Source organism: Anolis carolinensis, chromosome 1 (assembly GCF_035594765.1).
Source record: "Anolis carolinensis isolate JA03-04 chromosome 1, rAnoCar3.1.pri, whole genome shotgun sequence".
NCBI lineage: Eukaryota > Metazoa > Chordata > Lepidosauria > Squamata > Dactyloidae > Anolis > Anolis carolinensis.
The window spans coordinates 214,435,304-214,459,702 of NC_085841.1; the positions used below are offsets into that span (position 1 = coordinate 214,435,304).

General features: G+C 39.0%; 1 protein-coding gene across 2 annotated transcripts in view; it reads left to right on the top strand.

Annotated features, from left to right (window-relative positions):
• The window catches only part of ttc21b (tetratricopeptide repeat domain 21B), a 67,108-nt gene that overhangs the window by 15,863 nt on the left and 26,846 nt on the right, over window positions 1-24,399 (top strand). For both annotated transcript variants that reach the window (XM_062969211.1, XM_062969212.1), the window contains 12 exons: window positions 3,803-3,925; window positions 4,549-4,706; window positions 7,961-8,045; window positions 11,095-11,193; window positions 12,518-12,710; window positions 13,838-13,935; window positions 14,809-15,009; window positions 17,805-17,934; window positions 18,686-18,843; window positions 20,849-21,073; window positions 22,026-22,264; window positions 23,459-23,531. In XM_062969211.1, the coding sequence (XP_062825281.1) occupies window positions 3,803-3,925; window positions 4,549-4,706; window positions 7,961-8,045; window positions 11,095-11,193; window positions 12,518-12,710; window positions 13,838-13,935; window positions 14,809-15,009; window positions 17,805-17,934; window positions 18,686-18,843; window positions 20,849-21,073; window positions 22,026-22,264; window positions 23,459-23,531 (1,782 nt within the window). The remainder of the gene's footprint in view (window positions 1-3,802; window positions 3,926-4,548; window positions 4,707-7,960; window positions 8,046-11,094; window positions 11,194-12,517; window positions 12,711-13,837; window positions 13,936-14,808; window positions 15,010-17,804; window positions 17,935-18,685; window positions 18,844-20,848; window positions 21,074-22,025; window positions 22,265-23,458; window positions 23,532-24,399) is intronic.

Here is a 24,399-nt window from a genome sequence, read left to right on the forward strand (position 1 = left end):
GCCGGCATGCTGAAAAAGGAGGCTGGTTAGCCCTTAGCAATGATGAGTCATCCTGCAGATCATAGCCGATTATGACTGCTTCATTTAACACTCAAGAAGTCTTTTGGCGGAGTCAGGACTGTTTGAAAACTGGCCTGATGGTTTCTGTTTAGTTAGCTGTTAAATATGTCTGGTTCATTAAGTGAAATGAGTCACTGGCCAGTGGCATTCTTTGAGGCAGCTCAGCAATCTAATGGCTCTGTATCACAGATGCTTCCAGTGCTGGTTGCCTTGTGCTGACATAGAAATGCTGCACTGATACATCCCATTCAGTGTATTCAATGGTAACTTTTATCTGAGTGGAAGGGGCTTTTCACTGTTCCTTATCCGACTCTACGGAGCTCCCGGTGGAGTAGTGGGTTAAAGCCTTCTGACTTGAAGGTTGGGCTGCTGATCTGAAAGCTGCCAGGTTTGAATCCCACCTGGGGAGAGCATGGATGAGCTCCCTCTATCAGCTCCAGCTCCATGCGGGGACATGAGAGAAGCCTCCCACAAGGATGGTAAAAAAAATCAAAACATCTGGGTGTCCCCTGGGCAACCTCCTTGCAGACGGCCAATTCTCTCACTCCAGAAGCGACTTGCAGTTTCTCAAGTCGCTCCTGACAAAAAAAAAAATCCGACTCTACGCCATGACTTTCTGGCCTACAGCAGCTCTCTTGAACTGATTCCATTCCATGTGTGGTAGCTATGATAGACAGGCAGAGATAGGAGAAATTTGATGCCTTTGACTTAAGTTGAGCAACATGAGCACTCTATTGTATTGTCGAAGGCTTTCATGACCAGAATCAATGGGTTGCTGTGAGTTTTCCGGGTTTTATGGCCATGTTCCAAAAGCATTTCTCTTGACATTTCACCCACATCTATGGCAGGCATCCTCAGAAGTTGTGAAGTCTGTTGGAAACTAGGCAACTGGGTTTTTTTATATCTGGAATGTCCAGGGTAGGAAAAGCCTGAGGCAGGTGTGAATATTGCACTTGGCCACCTTGATTAGCATTGAATAGCCTTGCAGCTTCAAAGCCTGGGTGCTTCCTACCTGGGGAAATCCTTTCATGGGAGGTGTCAGCTGGTCCTGATATGGATTCTTTTATTTATTTATTTATTTAGCCCCATTTTTCCTGAAGTGGGATCCAAGATAGCTCACAGATTAAATTAGTTAAAACAAAAACAAATGCCAAAGCACTTAACAATCTATTAAAACGATATGCTGCTCATTCGTTTAGTCGTCTCCGACTTTTCGTGACCTCATGGACCAGTCCACGCCAGAGCTCTCTGTCGGCCGTCACCGTCCCCAGTTCCTTCAAGGTCAAGCCAGTCACTTCAAGGATACTGTCCATGGTTTAAAAAAGATATATAAGTAATACCAAAACATAAAAAACAGAGCATATGCCACAGTTTCCTCCCTGAGAGTAAATACATGTTAAAAGCCTAATTGAATAGAAATATTCTTGCCTGCCAGTGGGTACAGACAGAGTGCAGCCTTGGGGCTACATGCAGGCCCCAAAGCTGTTTTGAAAGCCCCTCCAGTTACCTTTTCTCCTAGAAAACATTCAAGACTAGTGATGCATAATTTTAAATAGGAGCCACCACTTTCCTGATCTGTGTATCATAGGAAACATATTTTCAAATCAGAGGTGGACATCTGACCATGTCCTGTTTTGCTTTAGTGGATTCAGAATAGTTCACTTGGCCCTTAGAAGAAGAGCAAAATATCAAATCCTCGTATTCACTGAAGCAGCTCACTGCTATACTAAGGCAAACCTTTGCTGGATGGAAGCCAGTCACCGATGAACAGAATAATCCTAAATTGGTTTGAATGCATTATTGTTAGGGTTGCTTTGAGTTTTCTGGGCTATATGGCCATGTTCCAGAAGCATTCTCTCCTGACATTTTGCCCACATCTATGGTAGGCATCCTCAGAGGTTGTGAGGTCTGTTGGAAACTAGGCAAGTGGGTTTATATATCTGTGGAATGTCCAGGGTGGGAGTAAGAACTCTTGTCTATTTGAGGCAAGTGTGAATGTTGTAATTGGCCACCTTGATTAGCATTGAATAGCCTTGCAGCTTGCTTTCTACCTGGGGGGGAATCCTTTGTTGGGAGGTGTTACTGTTAGTTGCATGTTCAAAAGGAAATGAAGCATTATGAGGGTGATCAGAGTAGAAGTAAGGAGTTGAAAGGCCCAAGGAAGTTGAATATATTGAGGACTCTTGGCCTTCTCAGAGCTCTCATTTTGTTGTTGTTGGAGCAATGAGGCACAAGGCTGTAATCACAAGCTGTAAAAGCAAAGTGGCAGTTTTGCTATAGAGATCATGTCATGGCCATGATCCAATTTATCCAGGACAAGAGATTTCATTATCCTGTAAAGTATTCATGTGGATCTTGTGCATACAGATGTTTGACTTCTCACCAAGAAAACAATTCCAACATAATTTGAACCAAAGCTTTGAAAATGACTTTTTAAAATGACAGCGCCCAGAATCCCACAGCTAGAGCAGGCAGTATTGGTCATCTTGGAGTTGTCATCCAAAACAGAAAGGCTTTTGATTTAGAGCAATGCATATATTTCCCCCAACGTGTGCTATTGTTAAACATAGATCTGCAACACTCCAGTTGAACCGCTAGATGGCTTTGATCATAATTGATCACAGCTAAAATTTCCAAATTTGAGAATCAGGGGAATTAATCTATATTTTGCATTGGTCGCGTAAGGCTGAATGTAGTTTAAAAACAAGGACTGTATCATTTGTTAGGGTTGTTAGGTTTCATATGGAATGGGGCTCTTGAAGCTTTTTTAACAGTTCCTGGATCGGGGAGAGGTATTGTAAAGCTCTTGTCAGGTAGAAGTACGCAACCTTTCCTCTCTTGGTTCCCTTAACCCACCTTTTGGCTGCTTAATCCTCTCCCAAATATGACTATTTTCTGGCCATAGCTGGCAGAGATTGGAGGATTACAGAGAAGTTTCCAGTTCTATACCTGTATCTTGATGCACAAGCTTATTTATGTGCTTCTAGCTACAGTAACAGTTCTAAAAGCTACTATGTGCCATAATTCCATCCAAATGAACTTTTATGGTATCACTTTGTGAAGCTACATGAGCCCTGTATGAATATTTACCCTAGGAACCCTAGTTCCTACTCTATTCGTAAATAGGCCAGTTATTCCTATATGAGTGTATATAGGAATGTGTGTGTGTATATATAGGGTTTTTTGGGGTTTTTTTTTTTAATGCCTTTTAAATTTATTTGTGTGTTTTTTGTATCTGATATTTATATTTGAGATCACTGTATGCTGGTTTTATATCTGTGAGCTGCCCCGAGTCCCTCTGGGGAGATGGTGGCGGGGTACAAAAATAAAATTATTATTATTATTATTATTATTATTATTATTATTATTTGAATTAGAAGCTGATGGTACAGTAGAGTCTCGCTTATCCAATGGCAGAACATTGGATAAGCGAAAATGTTGGATAATAAGGAGAGATTAAGGAAAAGCCTATTAAACATTAAATTGCGTTATGATTTTACAAATTAAGCACCAAAACATCATTTTTTTTACAACAAATTGACAGAAAAAGCAGTTCAATATATGGTAAAGTTATGTAGTAATTACTGTATTAAGAATTTAGCACCAAAACATCACAATGCATTGAAAACATTGACTACAAAAACATTGAGTACTAAAAGGCAGACTGTGTTGGATAATACAGAACATTGGATAAGTGAGACTCTACTGTACATGTAAACACTCTTTAATTTTTGTCTTATAGGGATTGATTTTGAGAGGATGGATTGATGTCACCAGTGGGAAAGAAGCAAGCATTAAGAAAGCTGCAAAATATTTTGATGAAGGGCTGCAAAATGGGAATGATGTTTTTGGCTTGATGGGTAAGGTAGGTCTGTAAGTCTGTTTTAAAATAAACTCTTAATCCCATCCATTATGCAGACGTTGTTGGTGATGTGGACTGATTCAACACAAGTGCCTATATGTAGGACTTGCTTTGCTTGATGTGGGTTTGGATCATGTTAGTCTAAAGCATGGAATTCAATAAAATGTTCAGGAGTAATGTGAATGTATCAAGTCTGTTTACTCATTCTCAAAGTGCAGTTGCAAACACTCTTTCAACCGCCTCTCCTTCTGGGAGTTGGGTTTAATCCTGGCACCTGATGGCACAAATTCACTTTGATTGTGTCCCTTCTTAGGTTTAGTAAGTATCTAGCAGTCCTTCTTTTTGGGGAAATTCACCAGTCCATCTCTTTTTTTCCACTTTCCGTAGAAGTAATTTTAAGCTATTCTTCAATGGAAATTTTGTCAGCACCTCCAAATGTCTAAAAGTTTGCATTTAATCAATGTCTTTCAATTCTGAAGTATACTTTGATATTTGTAAACCTGGATTGAGGCTGTTAATTGAGATAAAGATCAGTGTTCTCTTGAGTATCTTTCTGTTCTACTTGAAAATGTGACTGCTTTTCTTGCAAAGAAGATAATTAAGTTTGTGTTTCCATCTTTCATCAGGCACAGTATTTTGAAGTGAGGCAGAATTACTCAGGAGCCTTGGAAAATGTGAATCAAATAATAGCCAACTTCCCACACTTCCTACCTGCTTTTATGAAGAAGATGAAGCTACAGCTGGCTTTGCAAGACTGGGAACAAGCAACTGAGACTGCACACCGGTAAATATATACAGTAGAGTCTCACTTATCCAACATAAACAGACTGGCAGAACGTTGGATAAGTGAATATGTTGGATAATAAGGAGAGATTAAGGAGAAGCCTATTAAACACCAAATTAGGTTATGATTTTACAAATTAAGCACCAAAACATCATGTTATACAACAAATTTGACAGAAAAAGTAGTTCAATATGCAGTAATGCTACGTAGTAATTACTGTATTTACGAATTTAGCACTAAAATATCACGATGTATTGAAAACATTGACTACAAAAAATGCGTTGGATAATCCAGAACACTGGATAAGCGAATGTTGGATAAGTGAGACTCTACTGTACTTAATTGCTCTTGCTCATTCAATTAATTAAATACCATAGCATCTGAGTTGCAGGACTTTGGGAGTAGACATGTTTATAAAAGCTAAAGTTGTGCCATTTGATAGTCATTTTTGCTCTAGTCTTGATTCTTGTAGTCAGCAGCCATTATGCTCATGTCCTCCCTTTTTCCAAATATTATCTCAGGATTGTTTATTTATTTCGTGTCAAAAACATTGCACAAATAAACATAAAACTGATAAAAATAAAGGGATCACAAGCTGCTAAATAGTTTTAGACCAAAAACGGGCAACAGTGACTGCATTGTCTGTAGCTTTAAACAGTTCTTCCTCTGTGCATGAGGCAGGGCATTGTGGGCAAGCATGCAGATGCTGAGTTGTTTGTTCTGCTCCACAATTGCACAAGCTAGAGGATTCTTCCAGGTAGTGCCATTTCACCAGGTTGTCTCTTGATCTGCCAACTCCACTTCTGAGTCAGTTCAGGGACTTCCCAGTTGCCCATTCTTGGTTTGCCCCTGGAAGAAGACCCTTGTGGGGGGCAATCCAGTTGGAATTGCCTGATTTTACTGCCCACAGGGATATTCTTGCAGTTGCTGGGGAAACATTTAGCAGAGTGGTGGTGCTCATGAATCTCTTCCTTGATTTAAGTCTACTGGGAGGAGGCTGATAGCCATACTGTGGGTGGCTTTCACAGTGTTCAACCTTATTACTCTCACAATTGGCAGCAATTTCTCATCGCACATGGGGGGGGGGAGGGGTTATGCTGATGATGATACTCATGTGTATCTCATTCTTATTCCAGTAATGGGACTCAGGATGGCGCACTAGTTATAGTAATTTCCCTTTAACTGCAGAACCCATATCCACAGTTTCACTTACTTGCACTTAGAGAAAAATGGTATCTAGGAATTTGCTAGGTTCACCAGGTGCTTCTATGGTATACTTCCCCTTGGATCCTTCACACTGGAGAAACTAAAAACTTTTAAGAGAGGATAACTCCCTCAGAATTTCTGGGATCTCCAGCTCCACTTTATGGTTTGCTAGGCCTGGAAGTCAGGCAATTTAATGGTGTGTCATATATGTGGTTTCAGGTTGTCTGGCTAGGAACATATCCACTGAAAATACAGGGGTCTTTATTGCAACCAAGATAATAATAATAATAATAATAATAATAATAATAATAATAATAATAATAATAATTTTATTTTTATACCCCACCCCATCTCCCCGAGGGGACTCGGGGCGGCTTATATGGGGTCAAGCCCAGGCAACAAGCAATATAAAACTCAACAATAAAAACAAATCATAAACAAATAAAATCACATATACCAATAAACAATAAGCACACTTTGATAAAAACCTGGGTTGGCTCCTAAAAAGGGTAGTGGGCCAGAAAAGTGCAAATAGGATATATAGATGCATACAAAAGCATCTGCAAAATATATAGCACTTTTGCTACTTTGTATGCTGCAAACATTCCCACCACCCTTCACATTTCAAAAATACCATTATTTAATTAGCATAGATCCTATAATTGTAAATTGTGTTTTTCTTCTGTTCAACAAACAGTAGAACAAAATTCCAAACTCTTGACTTGCCTAGAACTTTTCTGTGAACATGAAAATATATCCATCCTAGCTGAAAAAAGCCATACAGCACAATCCATGTTAACTTGGGCGTAACCCTCACTTGATTCAGTGGGATTTATTCCCAAGTTGGTGATGCTTTATGGTTTAGTTGCTGCAGTGAAATAAACTTCATAATATCTACTTATACAGATCATGTGCATAGGAGTTGAAGCCTGAACATCTTTTAATATGATTTCATGTCAGCTCCCTCTGTTCGTTGACAAATAATCTTGTTTTCTCATATCCTAGAGCTTTTAAAGCAAATAAACAGCTGTTTCTATCCTAAATAAAAACATTCATTTTACAAGCTTAGAGTATGTAATTTTTTAACCGTAACTAGTTAAAAGTAGTGTGGTTCATATACAACTTTTGCTTAAAGCTCATTTTATTTAGACTCCTGTCAATATTTATCCTAAAATCTTAACAGGAAATGAGAATTGCAAAGCAGCCTAGTTAAGATTTTCAAAGGGAGACAGCTGACTTCTATCAGTAAGGTATGGACATGAAATTAGTCCATTATAGTAAGGTGAGTGATGCCCAGTTTCCCTTTACACCCAGCTTTTAAACTCTTGAATTTAAGAGGGAAACATTTTAAAGCCAATTCAGAGTATAAGACATGGCTTCAGAGCAAAAGGAAATGGAACATTATTATTTTAGACTAGTTAGGATTGGTGCTGGGGCCCCTGGAGGCACAGTGCGTTAAAGCGCTGAGCTGCTGAACTTGCGGACCGAAAGGTGCCAGGTTCAAATCCCGGGAGCGGAATGAGCACCCGCTATTAGCCCCAGCTCCTGCCAACCTAGCAGTTCAAAAACATGCAAATGTGAGTAGATCAATAGGTACCGCTCCGGCGGGAAGGTAACGGCGTTCCATGCAGTCATGCCGGCCACATGACCTTGGAGGTGTCTACGGACAACGCCGATTCTTCGGCTTAGAAATGGAGATAAGCACCAACCCCCAGAGTCAGTCACGACTGGACTTAACATCAGGGAAAACCTTTACCTTTAACCCTAGGATTGGTGCTGCATAATTATCAAATTACGGTATGTATCCTTCAAAAGCTCTTGAAAATATTTCACTTTTTAGGTGAAGAAATGCTGTTTAGCTATTCCTCAGGCTATAATTCAGGAGTTGCCTTCCAAAAAGTAAATTTCCTAAACTATTATTTGTACCTTGGTCTTCTGTTACAATGTTTGATCCTCAGAAGCACTGTGAAGACACATTCCCTATTAAGACGAACCGCTCTTTGTTCTAGAAGCTGTCAAAGTTTTAATATTGTCTTATTTTGCATCAGATTACTGCAAAAGGATGCTCTCAATTTGGAAGCTATAAAAATGGAGGCAATTCACCATTTATGTAGAGAAGGAAATATACGTGAGGTGAGTTTTCTGTATATAATTATACACTGAGATTTCCTTGAGTTGGTATTGGTTTAATTTACTCTGTGTAGAGTGATATATATTTATTAGTAAATATGTAAATTATTTAAAACATTGCTTCCCTGTAAAAAATATTGGCCGACATTAGACTTATGGATTCGTAACCTAGAGTTGCAGACTCATAACTGCTCCATTATCAGCAGTGCTCTAAATACTTGATTGTGGCCCTACCGTGTGTCCACAACTTTAATGGAGGTTACAGATGCAGGACCCCTACAAAAGTGGGAAAACCACAGCTATCTCCAGGCCACCCAAATTGTATTCACACACTCACAAAAAAGCATGTTTCCTTGCACAATCACTCAGGTGGGCAGGAAGAGGTTGGGAAGCAAAAGGGTTAGGATGCACACATTCCCTCGTGCAATAACTCATTCACTTGCTTGGTGGTGGTGTGAGGAGGTGGAATGGGAAGCAGAAGAAAGGAGAGCGGGTCAAGGAGGCAAAAGAGGCAAAAGAAGGGAGGAGGAAAAAAGGAACTGGATCAGGTGAATGAGATGGCAGCAGGGGTGGGACTAGAGCAGTGATGGTGAACCTTTTAGAAACGGAGTGCCCAAACTGCAACCCAAAACCTACTTATTTATCACAAAGTGCCAACATGGCAATTTAACCTGAATATTATTATTGCTATTTGTTACACAAGTTTAGTACACAAATAGGGCAATAGACATGATCGCTCCAGAACGTCCCCTCTCGAATACCCGAGCTAAACCAGCTCCTTTTTTCAACAAGGAGCTGGCAGCAATGAAGTGAAAGAAGAAGGAACTAAAGCGTGTGTGGCTTTTAATGTTGAACGAGTCAAACTGAACACGGCTATGTTCCTATCTTAAGGAGCCCCGGTGGCGAAGTGCATTAAAGCACTGAGCTGGAGACCGAAAGGTCCCAGGTTCAAACCCCTGGAGCGGCGTGAGCGGCTGCTGTTAGCTCCAGCTCCTGCCAACCTAGCAGTTCAAAAACATGCCAATGTGTGTAGATCAATAGGTACCGCTCCGGCGGGAAGGTAACGGCGCTCCATGCAGTCAGTAAAACTTTGTATATAGTTTTACCAACGTCTCTGATGTCTCTTCGTTCTGCGTTCCACTGATTCCATCCAACTACTGCTGCGCTGCTAATTACTCTGACAGCTGTCCTGCCGGCCACATGACCTTGGAGGTGTCTACGGACAACGCTGGCTCTTCGGTTTAGAAATGGAGATGAGCACCAACCCCCCAGAGTCAGACATGACTGGACTTAACGTCAGGGAAAACCTTTACTTTTACTTTATGTTCCATATGCCGCGGCAATAGATGCTGCACAGAATTCTTTCTTTGCAGCTAATATTGTGTCCACAAAGAACCATCCGGCAGAGCTGTTTTGCGTTGTCAGAGGTTTGTCAAATCCCGTCTCCCAAGACAGGATCCCTGACGATTCAACAGCCTGATCTGAAGCATTTGCTTGGTTCTTTGCGGACAAAGTCACTTTGATTTGTTCTGGCTTTGACACCATATTTTAAGGGCAGTCTCTGAGGATGTAACGCAAGCACCTCCTTGTCCAGTTTAAAATCATCTGGGGAAGCCCTGCTCTCAGTCCCGCAGGCACAACTGGCATGGACGAGAGACAAGGTCTTCTTGGTGGTGGCCCCGCGGCTATGGAACTCCCTCCCCAAGGAGATGAGATCATGATCTTCCACAAGAAATGAAGACATGGCTCTTCGACCAAGCTTTTGAAAACCTGGTGCAGCAATAGACATGAAAAACTTGGAATTTGACCAGTGGAACAGCCCAGACCTTGCTATTGAATCACGTGATGCTGATGGTTTAATTGTGATTTATTGTAAATTAATGTGTATTTGAATAACTTTTCTGTGGTTCTTTGTAATTGTTTTGAATGGTGTTGAATTGTTGCCCTGATGTAAGTCACCCTGGGTCCCCGCCGGGGTGAGAAGGGTATGGTAAACAAACAAACAAACAAGATCACTATGCTGGCTGTTGTATTGGATCACTCCTAAATAGATATTTGCGGGGAGGCATCCTCTCATACTCCACAAGCATCCTCCCCTGCTCCTAGGCCACCCGTATTTCAAGGCTAATTAATGTTGAAATATTTGCGTGAGTAGGGTGACCAATACTCAGCCCACTAGGAATACAAAATACATGAGACAAAATACTCTTCCACCAGCTGTATCTGGTGCTATAATCAGAAACAGGATTCCTGTTGACCATTGCATCAGAGATTGCTGGTGAGAAGGTGTTTGAAGCATCACCCTTCTGTGTCCTCATCACCACTGGAACAGACCTCCATCACCCAACACTGTTTATTAAGGTGGGCTTGGGGGAAAATATACACATTTATACTACATCTTTCATTTAAGATCTTAGCAAACTTCTTTGCCATCAAAATGAAGTGCATTTAAACCACGTTCATGATTTGTACATGAGTATAAAAAACCCCAGTGGCGAAGTGTGTTAAAGCGCTGAACTTGCGGACCAAAAGGTACCAGGTTCAAATCCCAGGAGCGGAATGAGCGCCCGCTGTTAGCCCCAACTCGTGCCAACCTAGCAGTTCAAAAACATGCAAATGTGAGTAGATCAATAGGCTCCGGCGGGAAGGTAACAGCGCTCCATGCAGTTATGCTGGCCACATGACCTGGCGATGTCTATGGACAACGCTGGCTCTTTGGCTTAGAAATGGAGATGAGCACCAACCCCCAGAGTTGGTCACGACTGGACTTAACATCAGGGGAAACCTTTACCTTTATCTATAAAAAAACAGATGAGATAAAATTCCTGGTTTTCTCTTCCTCCCAATTCCCTGTGAAGAGGAGAAGAGTGATTCTTTGAGTCCAGTTAATTCTGTAAGCTCACTTCAGCTCATGTGTTAAATGGTGAGTTACTGTAATCTGTAAACTGCTCGATGTACATTCAGAAAACATATTATGGAATTGGACTTCTCAAAGTCCACAGATGGTGCATCCCCTCTACCCACAATAAGTTCAATACTGTTTATTTCTTAGGCTTCATCAAAGTTGTCGGATGTGATTAGTGCGCTGGATAAACTGGAACCACGTAATCCTCAGCTCTTCTGTAAAACAGCATTGGTTTTTAGCAGAACAGTAAGTGGATTTTTTCATTTTTTAAATTTTTTTACACGGGGGACTATTGATTCTCATGCCCTGTCCTTAAGATATGGTTAAGAATTTGACATGCATGGATTACTGTCACTTCCTGGAATAGGAAATTGCTACATGTCTTCCATTTTGGATTATGCCCTTTTGGCATGCTTGTCTGTTCTGTTGGCAGGCAAATGTTCACGATTCTTTTTACTGTAATTTAGCCCTACCTAACCATGTTCCAAATTGTTCAAATAAATGTACGTTTTTAAAAAATCTCAGGCAAAGTGAAAGGTTCCTCCAAGGTTTCATGGAGACCTTCTCCCCTTCTGGGAGTTGTCTGCACTTGGACCCCTTTTACACAATATGTTTGGTTCCACTTCGGCCCCTTCCACAGGATATGATCCCAAATTATTTTCTTATCCCAGATTATCTGGCAGTGGAGACTCACATATTCTAGTTTAAAGCGGATTATCTGGGATCAGATCCTGGGATATAGGACAGTGTAGAAGGGGCTATTTTTGCCCTGGACCCATCCTGTGAAATCCTGACATTTTTGTTTGGCCGTAGGCATCAGAAGAGTTCTATGGCTAAGGATTTTAAATGCCCTTTCCTGAGCTATGTGTCCAAGAATTCCATAGGATGAAACCACAGCAGTTAAAGTGGAATCATAGTGTTATTTTTATATGGTGTGGAAGGGAGCCTAATTTAAATTGCTTTTTGTCTTGGATTGGTTTCTGAAGAAAAAGTTAACTAGTAGTTTTGAAACTTTCTACAGATCTTCTGCATTTTAATTGTGAGGGGGAAACATATTTGTTAGTATTAATTTCCCCTTTTTAATGGCCCCTTTGTGTTGGTGGTGATGTCTGTGTTCTTGTGACAACATGTTGATGGCCTGAATCGTTCTACGGTAATTTTAAAGAGAAAAGAAAAGAGAGAAAACAGAGACAAGCTAGCGGCATACACATTCAGACTATGCTCTGGGCATTTCAGTGAGATTACATATTTGCCAGAGCTGTCAGGGCTACAAAAGGGGAAAACGTGCAACTGGCTAGTCTCATATACTGGCCTTTGTTCTGAATACAGCTTTGCCAGAAGACCTGGAAGATCACATTTTCATTCTGTGTGTTTAGCTATGTTTAGCAAAGCAAAGACAGTGCCTCCCTTGGTTATATAAAGTTGTAAGCATATTGTGATTCAAACTCAACCTTTCAAATGCTTAATAGTACTTTGAAGTTTAAAATTGCTGACCATTTCTGATAAGTCTTTGTTTTTAAAGTGAAACTGCTGGATTTTAAATTATTGCAAAAACTATTTTGAATCCTAGTGTGGCCGCAATCCACTCATCCTTCAGCAAACTCAGACTCTGGTGGAAAGAGCTTTCAGTTTAGCTTCGCACAGTGCAGATATAGCCACAGAACTGGGCTATCAGATGATTTTGCAAGGGAAAGTAAAGGAAGCTTCAAAATGGTACGGGACTGCTATGGCACTCGACGAGACAAGCGTTCCTGCGCTAACTGGTATGGCTTGAAATTGAATTGTGCTTTCAAAAAACATATCAGTCTTAAATGGCTTTTTCTCTTTAAAATGTTGCTTTCTGCAAGTGACCATCTCAAACCTTTGGGAAGAGTGTTCCGATCTTCCTTCAACAGTTTCTTAATCCTTTTGTTATCATTACCAATTATTTATTCATAACGCCATCATGTGTACGTGGCATTTTATAATAAGTAAAGGTTTCCCCTTCACATTAAGTCTAGTCATGTCCAACTTTGGGGGTTGGTGCTCATCTCCATTTCTAGGCTGAAGAGCCGGCGTTGTCCGTAGATACCTCCAAGGTCATGTGGCCAGCATGACTGCATGGAGCACCGTTAACCTTTCCTCTGGAACAGTACCTATTGATCTACTCACATTTGCATACTTTTGAACTGCTAGGTTGGCAGGAGCTGGGGCTAACAACAGAAGCTCACCCTGTTCTGCAGATTCGAACTGCCGACCATTCAGTCAGCAAGTTCCGCAGCTCAGCAATTTAGCCCACTGCTCCACCATAAAATGAGCAAAAACGTTTTCCATCAGAGGCATAAAATCAATATGTGTATAAACACAGTAGGAGGGAGAAATAACAAATCACAAAATTGTACAATACAATTGTAAAATAAATCATACAGATATAATGCAAACAAAAAGCACAGTATACTACAATGCAAATTAACAATACATGTAATCTAAATACAATAACGGTGCTCCATGCAGTCATACCGGTCACATAACCTGGAGGTGTCTACAGACAACGCTGGCTCTTTGGCTTAGAAATGGAGATGAGCACCAACCCCCAGAGTCGGACACGACTGGACTTAACGTCAGGGGAAACCTTTATCTTTACCTTTTTAAATACACAGGACTACAAAAATTCAAATTGCAATCTCCAATGTTTAGGAAAAGGGCATTTTTCTATGCCATTGTATACCGTGGGACTTGACCTTCCCGGATTTTGTTATCCACAGGGATCCTGGAACCACACTCCATCTCAGTGGATAAGGGCTCATGGCACAAGGTTATTTAACACTCTCAACACCACCACCAGAAAAAGGAAACCAGAAATGAATATTCTTCGTAGAATGAAATAAAAATGAAATTACTTGCTTTACAGGTATTATCCGAAGCCAGTTAATGGAAGGGAAGCTAGATGACGTAGAGCAGCAGTTGGAGTTCCTGAATGAAATCCAGCAGTCTATTGGAAAATCAGCAGTAAGAGAACAATCTTTCTAGAAATCCTTTGATTCTGATCGGATTGCCTGTGCAATTCAATGTTCTTTAACTACTTTTTTTTTCTCCTTGTAGATTTTAATTCTTAAGAGCAGAATTCAGCTCTTTGGTTTCAAGACAAATAATTTGTTGGGTGTTTTTTTTTAGTTCAGATCTAAATAGGAGCAATTAAATTGTAAAACGAAGTGAGCCTGTTGACAAATGCTTTAGTTAGTTCTGAAGGAGAAATCTGTGCGGAATAGTTTACCTACTATTTTCACTTGCGGTAGAAGATGGTGTTTCCATTTCTTGCATTTAAGTAAAATTCAGCTGCTGGTCCGAATGCTGAGACTAGAATGGGAAGGTGATAGCATATTGTTTGCTTCAGGGAGTAAAGTGATACCTACCAAGATTAATAAACCTATTTTTCCAGATGCTGTTATTATCTTTAGGTTATTTCTGAGTTTTGTCATGGGGTTTTCGGGGTGCTGAAAGGTTGTGATTCCCTAAGGTCACCCTGTAGGTTTCTGTGACAGTATAGCGAATCAAACCTAAGTTTTCAGAGTCGTAGTTCTATGCTCAAACCACTATACCATCTTCGATATCAGACATAGAATTTCATATTGTAAAATGTAGCACTATCCAAATTATGAACGTAAGAAGAATTTAAGCAATTGTTATTTTCACATCAAAATGATTTAGATGTTAAATTTATAAATTACATTACCAGGAAAAATCCGGCAGATCAGCAATTCTGAGTTAACACTTGCTCTCCTGGATGTTATTTTCAATTACCAGCAATAGTCAAGTAACCAACTAATTGTAACTGGGAAAAACTGCAGCTACTCTATATAATTTAATTTTATTTTATTGTAGGAGCTGTCTTATTTGCGTGCAGTGTTGGCCTTGAAGAGACACAAGAGACAGGAGGAAGTTATTACTTTATTGAATGATGTACTTGATATTCATTTTTCTTGCTTGCGTGGCTTGCCCCTTGGTGTAGAATATTTTGAAAAATTAAATCCTGATTTTTTGATAGAAATTATAAAAGAGTATCTTAATTTTTGCCCTGCGCAGGTAAGGCACTAAAATTCTTTTGCTTCTAAAATAACTTTGATTATGGTTTCACCTGTGCACAATCAAAAAGGTTTCATATTGAAGGAAGTCTCCTATACAATCTATCATTTATTGAAATGATGATTGTGAAATTGACTTGGTAATGAACAGTTCCATGTGAAGGATTCATGCTGATCTTGTTCAGCTACTTAAATGTTTTTGTCTATTTTTCAATTATCAAAAGTTCCTTTCTTTACCAGACTAGGAATGCAGGAGACTTGATTTGATTTTCTTGGATCAGCACAGGTGTCCGTCAGACTGTTTGCTGCTTAGTTCTTGAAATACAGTTGTCTCAAAAAACTACATTCAGAATCTCATATATATATATATATATATATATATATATATATATATATATATATATATATATGTGTGTGTGTGTGTGTGTGTGTGTGTGTGTGTGTGTGTGTGTGTGTGTGTGTGAGAGAGAGAGAGAGAGAGAGAGAGATTAAAACAGTAATATGTAGCTGATGGAAATGTATACATGTACCTTTTACAAAAATGGAAAGAAAGTGTGATGGAATGCATTGTGATCTAGTGTGTAGAATTGGCATGGACAAGAAACAGATTATTGATAGCAGAATTTGAAAATTGTCCTTTGGGACATAACTTTTTTTTATCTAACATACCTTTGAGTATACCTACCTAAGCAGCAGAAGTTCTAAGAAACCTGGTTGCTGAATTGCAGAAATGTTCATTGGGACACCAGCAAGAGTGCCCAATAAATACATTGTCCCCAACACATTTTCATGCCACAAATGTTAGACCTGTTTCTGGATATATTTCACTGGCTGATTTCAAAAATGGCACCAGTTTCCCCATATCCACTTTAGTTTTTGAGCTGTAGAACATAGGTTGTCTACCAGCCACCATCTGTTCACCTAAAGAAAACCATAATATCAAAGAAACTAGAGCTGGTGTGGTCTATCCATTGCAATTTTCAGAATCAGCGCCCCCAGGAAACAAGACTAAAAACCAAGAAACCGAGAAAAAATGTTTTTGTTGGGCTGTGATATTTCAGCCCATCAGAACCAATAATATTAGTCCTATATGATGTGCAGCATAATAACATCCTGTTAATGAAGGATAGTGGTATCATAGCTGACTCTTTTCATCACTGAGGAATTTGAAATTTACTTAGGACTATGCAGTAACTATAAGCCCCTGGTGGCAAAGTGTGTTAAAGCATTGAGCTGCTAAACTTGCAGACCAATAGGTCCCAGGTTCAAATCCCGGGAGCAGAATGAGCACCCCAGCTCCTGCCAACCTAGCAGTTCGAAAACATGCAAATGTGAGTAGATCAATAGGTCCGGCGGGAAGGTAACGGCGCTCCATGCAGTCATGCTGGCCACATGACCTTGGAGGTGTCTGCGGACAACGCCAGCTCTTCAGCTTAGAAATGGAGATGAGCACCAACCCCCAGAGTCCGTCACGACTGGACTTAATGTCAGGGGAAAACCTTTACCTTTACCTATGCAGTAACTACAATTATCCTTAAACCTACATTTTCTCAACTACAGCTCTCCCCCCCCCCCCCGCCCCAAAGAAAATCCTGGGTGTTTCCTGCAGCAAACATTCATTGAGCTCTTTTCCTATAGAAGAACTGAGAGCAATGATATCAACTGAAGGAACCCCAGATAGCCCTTTGGATGCTTGTCACTATGTGCATTCAGCAATATGAAAATAGCTAGGTGCATATTGACCATTCCTCATGCTCTGTGGCTGCAGATGATAAAAAGTGTTTTTCTTATGGATTTGGATGGGGAGATTACAAGATACAAGAAAGTAATATTACTACACTAATTTGTCTTGATCAGACCTCTCTTGGAGGACTGCCTGAAAAACCTGTGAATGAAATTCAGTTGAGTTTTAATAATTTTATAGATACATACAGAAGGTATAATATGAGTGGTCCAAACGTGACTAAAAAGTACTGGTAATGTAAGACAATTACCTTCAATGGATCCTGGCACAGGAGGGAAAATCAGGCAGAAAACCCAGTCTCGTGAGAGATGCAAAAAGCAAAGTTTATTTTCACCATAGCTATAGGAAGGCAGACTAGCCGTACACATCCACTTCAATAGATCTGTACTATGCAGATGGCTGCTGCAATGTGTGTAGCAGTTAACAAAGAATATATATATTGGCTTATCTAAAATTGACCAACGGCTGAGGTTCTTCCTCACCTTCCACACCTACTTTGGCACAAGTGATACCAATGACCTAACTTGTTTACTCTGAGCTTTCTTCTCTCCTTAGAACTTTCTGGAGAAAAGCACCAGCTCATAAGAAGGGAGGGGCATATGCAGAGGCAAAGCCACATAGGCAAAAGTTTACTATTTTCTGGCTTATGGTCCCTTCAGTAACAAAAAGAAGAGTTATGCATGGTCAACTGTTATTTCTGTATGTATTAAAATTATTGCCTGCAACTCCTGAAGAAGACCTGCATTCTTATAGGATGAAATGTAAAGGGCTTTTGAAAAGGAATAAAATGTTGCCCATCAAATAGAATGTGAAGCTTGTATCATTTTGTTTCTTGTTTATACATATGCTTTTCAGTAATTTCTCTACAAAAATATCAGTGGTGCATATTGAGGGTGCTCAGATTGGTATGAAAGCACACCAGATTTCACATCAGAGATCAGATGGAGCTTTATATGAATTATAATGTAGAAATCCTGTCTTAACTGTATTTTAAAGAGAAAGAGAGAGATTATCTTTTAAATAATTTTATCAATAAACATGTTTCTTTGTAGCCTGCAGGTCCAGGACAGCCACCTTCACCACTTCTTAAACCATGTGCATCTGTCCTTGAAACTTTGTTAAAAACAGTTCCTGGTCTCCAGCAAGCTGCCTATTTCACAGCAAAGGTGAAATATTTGGCAGGTAATGTCTAATTTTGAACATAATGCTTGCTTAGAAAACATGTTTTGCTCTGTGAATTGCAATTCACAAACTATCTTTAAGCCTCACTTGCTCCTCCAGGTGTATTTAGACTTCAACCAGCATCAGCCCAAGCCACCATTGATATTTTTGTGTGTGTCAGGAGCAACTTGAGAAACTGCTTCTGATGTGAGAGGATTGTCCGTCTGCAAGGACATTGCCCAGGAGACACCCTGATGTTTGATGTTTTACCATCCTTGCGGGAAGCTTCTCTCATGTTCCCGCATGGTGAGCTGGAGCTGACAGAGGGAGCTCACCTGCTGTCCCCAGATTTGAACCACCGACCTATTGGTCAGCAGTCCTGCTGGCTCAAGGGTTTAACCCATTATGACACCGACGGCTCCTGCCACCATTGATAATAGCAAGGTTGGAGTTGCAGTTCACCAAATATTTGGAAAGCTGCATGCTTTTCCTATGGTTCCATTACTACTTAAACTACCAAAACTATCGGCATTTAAACAATGCTCCTGAAGCTCCCTAAATACTTAGCTACTTGTGATGTGAGGAAAAAGAAATTAATTATGAAAGTGACGATAGAAGGCTGGGCGTCTACTTTCATGGTAGCAGAATTCATTGTAAAGTTGGGGCTTGAGCTCCCCTCATTGACCTTCCATTACACCCCTTAATTTTCTGAAGGGTTCAAATGGATTCAATTTATTCTTTCTTTTTTATCTTGTGTATTTAACCTAATTAGGTAACTCTGAAGCATCCCAAAGTATCCTGCAGCATTGCATCGAACAAGATCCTTCATACGCAGATGCTCACCTCCTTATGGCCCAAGTTCATTTGTCGCAAAACAACTTCAAGCTCTGTTCTCAGTCTCTGGAGCTCTGCCTCAGCTACAACTTTGAAGTGAGTGTGGTTAGAAAATCTAATGCTATAGTTTCACTTCACACTTGACTTGTTGCCAGAGCTGTTATTAAGTACAACCCCGGTATCTGTGGGAGATATATTCTCAGACTTTGTGTAGATATGTTCAGTCTTAGATAATACCAAACCCTATTGAAATGAAGGAGTTTGGACCCAAGAATGTGCTAGAGGACCTAGAAAATGCTTTAAAAGGACATATTTTGTTGAAACTGGATAAATGAAACTGCCAATACTAGGGTTTGTATTCTGTCGGCTGCAGGTTTTTTGTTGTTGTTGTTGTTATTGTTTTTTGTTTGTTTTTTTGCAGATGGTCAGGACATCAAAAATCCTGCTAGACCAGAGCTTTCAGAACTTTTCATGTTGGTTTTATTTATTTCGTGTCAAAAGCATTGCATAATAAATAAGTTTAAAAGTGATAAAATAAAGGAATCACAAATAGCTAAATAGTTTTGGACCAAAAGTGGGCAATAGCAATCGCATTGTCCGTAGCTTTAAACAACTAATTTTTTTAAAAAAATTCATGTTGGTGACACACGTTTTAGAAATGCATCCTTTCACAACATGGTCATTCTGTTTTACTAGCAAACCAGAGTTTAAACCTACTCCTCATAAGAGTTTCATACTGTGTGTTTGTATAGATAGATAGATACAGTAGAGTCTCACTTATCCAACACTCGCTTATCCAACGTTCTGGATTATCCAACGCATTTCTGTAGTCAATGTTTTCAATATATCGTGATATTTTGGTGTTAAATTCATAAATACAGTAATTGCTACATAGCATTACTGCGTATTGAACTACTTTTTCTGCCAAATTTGTTGTCTAACATGATGTTTTGGTGCTTAATTTGTAAAATCATAACCTAATTTGATGTTTAATAGGCTTTTCCTTAATCCCTCCTTATTATCCAACATATTTGCTTATCCAACATTCTGCCGGCCCGTTTACGTTGGATAAGCGGGACTCTACTGTAGATAGATAGATAGATAGATAGATAGATAGATAGATAGATAGATAGACATATAGAATAATATATATATGTTTCATATAGTCTTTACTGTATAAACAAGGTTTCAAGTTTTTCCTATACACTTACGTACTACAATTGATTCTTGTGTAGTTTCCTCTATAGCCGTGACGTGGTTCATCACAAACATCATTATCAACAGATTTTCTTTTCTTAATTAGAAACTTATCCATTTTGGTGGCAATTACTGCAACCCAATCAACAAATTATGCAAATTATAAAAATTATAACAGGACCTACACCTGGACAGCATCAGCCTTTGTTTGTGGGGGTCGTGGGTGGGGCAGAGCATTTTTCATGCGACACATCTAGGAACTACTGGATACACATTAGTGTGTCCCGACAATGTTTGGAAAGCTCTGTGCCAGATGAATCAAAATTATATCATTGGATCATGGCCATCAGAAGTTGTGTTAGCATTCACTCTGTTCAGTGTTCATTACAGAAGATACACCACTGTCGTTGAAGTCTATGAGGACATAATATAAGATGGACATTACTTAGCATTTCTGCCTTCTAGAATGAATCTCCAAGTCAATGAATCATTTTATTCAGTTTTAACAATAAAGTCTTAGCTTCTGTTCAATAATTATTATGCAATTGTTCCAATTCATGTTTACAGTCATTCCATAATAATGGTAATTAGCAGTGATCCCCAAATCCTATATTTGTATCCTAACAGCCCTCTCCCATTTCTGGAGCACTGGAAAGCAGGGCAGAGAGTACTGAAATGTGCAGCCTTCTCCTGATAACTTTTTATGTAGTATGTTTCTTATTTGGTTTAACATAATCTGTAATTTAAAAAATTGGAAAAAATTGTGCTTATGATGATAGCAATGATAATACAGATTTGGGCAGTAAAGTGTGTGCAATATATTATGCTTTCACTGTTCTTTCCTTTTCATTGTTTCTGGAAAGTAACACAGTACATAGAATGATTTTTTTTTGTTCTTCTTTAGGTTAGGGAACATCCTGTATACCACTTAATAAAAGCTCAAGCCCAAATAAAGATGGGTGAAATAACGGAAGCCATTAAAACTTTGCAAATGGCAATGAATTTGCCTGGGATGAGAAACACTGCATCATCTTCAAAATCTAAATCAAAGAAGATTGAAATAGATGGAAGCGACCGTGTATCTATTTACCTCGAACTTGTGGAGGCTCATCGTTTGAATGGTGAACAGGTATGATATGATCATATTTAAGGCTTGTACATAATCTTTCAGTGTAATTTGCAAACTTAGACACTGGTTAGGATTTTTAATTTTTAAGTCTCCAAAGGATTTGTCATCATGGTACCAACAGCGATAGATTGTCTATGTGTTGTTATTTTGCTCAACTTTGACTTAATGAAATGTGAATGAGCCACCTCCCCACTCCTGCTTTTCTTGCAAGGTTGGAAGGAGGAGTTCAAACACTTTTGCCACTTCAGCTTGCCACATTCAGAGAAATACTATGAACTACATTAGACTCCATTTTGGAAGGAAGGTGGCGTATTGTACAGTCACCTCTCATTTTCAGGATTAATTTTCAGGATTAACTTTGTATATTGTATTTTATGACTATTTTATGACTGTTTTAACTGTTTTAATCATTTTAGTTTATTGTATATCAGTGTAACGGCATCAATTGCCACTTGTAAGACGCCCTGAGTCCCCTCGGGTGAGAAGGGCGGGGTATAAATAATTGAAATAAATAAATAAATAAATAAATAAATTTTGTGGATTTGATTAATATGTTATCTTCAGGAATATCTAGGTCCTCCAGTGCCACTCTTGTATTCAATATCTGCAAGAAGATGGCCATAAAGGTGCACTGGAGGACCAAGTAAACAATCATTTTTAAAAATTCACAGATCTTTCACTTTTGCAGGGGTACTGTATCCCCAATTACAAAGGTATTATGGTATGTGTGTATGTATGAATGATAGTTCCCATTTAGCTGTATTTAATTTTAAACAAGCCAGCAAACTATAGTTCAAAGATGGCTAATGTGAAACCTGTGATGAAGTTCAGTAAGTTTGGTTCCTGGGTAGACGATTTATCCAGAACCCTGAAACTACTGTCTTGAGGAACGTAGCAGTGATTAAGGCATGGAAACATGCATTTGACCAAACAACATTCTTCTTTTTTGAAGCATGAAGCCATTAAAGTCCTCCAGGATGCTATCAATGAATTTTCTGGCACTCCTGAAGAACTGAGAGTTGTGATTGCTAATGCAGATCTAGCTCTTGCACAAGAAGATGTGGAGGGAGCACTGACTATGCTCAGGAATATTACCCCGGAGCAGACTTATTATGTTCAAGCCAAAGAAAAAATGGCCCAGGTCTACCTGGAGTACAGGAAAGACAAGAAGCTATATGCAAGCTGTTATAGGTGAGAACTGATATTATTATCAAAAATAATAGTTCCACATCATATTCCTTTTCTGGGTTTTTTTTCCAGCAAAAAGTAACTGTGTGATGAAACGGCATTCGAAATCAATATTGGATTTGTCGCTCTGTATTGATAATGAAATACAAACACAGATTGTTTCTATTAACCATTTTTTAAAAAAGGGATAACACTTGGAGGGAAAATAACCTAAATTCCCCATATTTTGACATTCTTCCTAACAATTTTCTTGGTATTCTTTATGGGGGTGGGTGTTAGTTATTATGTTTTATTATTATTATTATTATTATTATTATTATTATTATTATTATTATTATTATGTTTTAATTGTGTCTTAGCTTGTAAACTTTGTTTATGCTGGGCTTGGTCCCCATGTAAGCTGCCCTGAATCCCTTCGGGGAGATGGTGGTGGGATATAAAACTAAAGTTATATTATTATTATTATTATTATTATTATTGGTTATATTTCACATTTTCTCCTAAACTAGTGCTCCTGAAAATTGTGGTTCATGGACTATTGCTAGTCCAAAAGCTATCAGCAGCTGGCTCTGGATACTTTTTAGGGGGAAAAGGAAATATTGGAGACCAATTCAGTATTGGGCCCTGCCACACTAAAAGAAATTGTTGGCCCTTCACATTAGGTAGCTTAGGAAGCACTGTTGTATATATACATGCAGTTGTAACATGTTCACATTTGAGCATAATACTTAACCATTAAAAGAATTCATTTTCTCTGGCATGTCTGTGACATTAGAAGTTTCCACTTCTAACAATTTTGTATTAGTTGTATTCACTGCATTTTTTCCATTTGATTTATTTCAACCAAACATAGCAAAAATTGAAGCAAAATCTTCAAAAGTCAATGAAGTAGGAACGAGCAGCATAAAAACTCAGGAGTGGCTCTATTCATTAAAAGTTGAGATTTCATCTCGTGTCTGGGTCATGTCATCCTATTTGACACTGAGATGTTGTAAGACTACTATCAACAAAAAAGCAAGTTGCTGTATTTAGATGAAAACTGAGATAGCAAGGATCCCATATATTTTTCCTCTAATCTTGCTAAACTAAATAAGGAGCAATTGTGGATATACAAATGTAGCTTGTTGCACCAGCAGCAAAAAACAAAACAAAACCCAAAAACAAAAAAAACCAGTACTTTTCCTCTTCTTTTTATAGAGATTTAGTGGAGAAAATGCCAAGCTCTCACACTTTTCTGCTCCTCGGTGATGCATATATGAATATCCAGGAGGTAAGCATTTATAACAGTGGGAGGTTATGGCTAGAGAATGGACATATTGTTAGAAAAGAAATGACCTAAACCACTGCTTGGGGCCCAACACCTAATGGCATCCCCTTAGCTCAGTGTTGAGGTCACGAAAAAAGTGGCAACAGTCAAAGGCTTCTGAACGACACCCATTTACACAAATCTGTTAGCAGCCATGTTCACTGTTTGCAATTGATTCTTTTCAGCTGTAGTCCACAAAAAGGAAAAAATAGCCTGTTCAGCAAGCCTTGCAAATGCTGATTTATTTTCAGTAAATGTTTTTTTAATACCTATTTTATATACATGGGGTCATAGAAAACTTTCTCAGGTAGAAAGGGGTTACAAGTGGAAAATGTTTAAGAGTGAAAATTTGTAAAATAAAAATACAAAGTTTTCCTCGAAAAGATAAGACCAGAATTCACCTTAGCATCACAAAGGTCTGGAAAAAGATCACAGGGCTTTGTTTCCTCTCCTCTTCCTCAGATGCAGTGAGATGTTATTTAGGTAATAGTTATCTACATTGTGAGATAGGTTTGTAAGCATACACTGCGTATATAGCTTCTTGCTCCTGTAGTAACCAACTATACAAAGGTTAATGGAAAAGTTTTTAATGGTGCGTTGTTTTCTGTTTTCCTGGCCCAATTTTTTGCTTCCTCAATTAGACTTTATTCAGGAATGGATAAAGTGCAACACTAAATGCACTCTAGGAAATGTTGAGGACATTTTACTCCTACTTCCTTTCTCACCCCGAGTTTTAACTTAGTGTTCATGTGGCCCGCCCTTGGTTTTATTGTTCTACTGTTCTTTGATTTTGATTACTGTAGTGTATATTTTCTTTTATTGTATTGTTTAA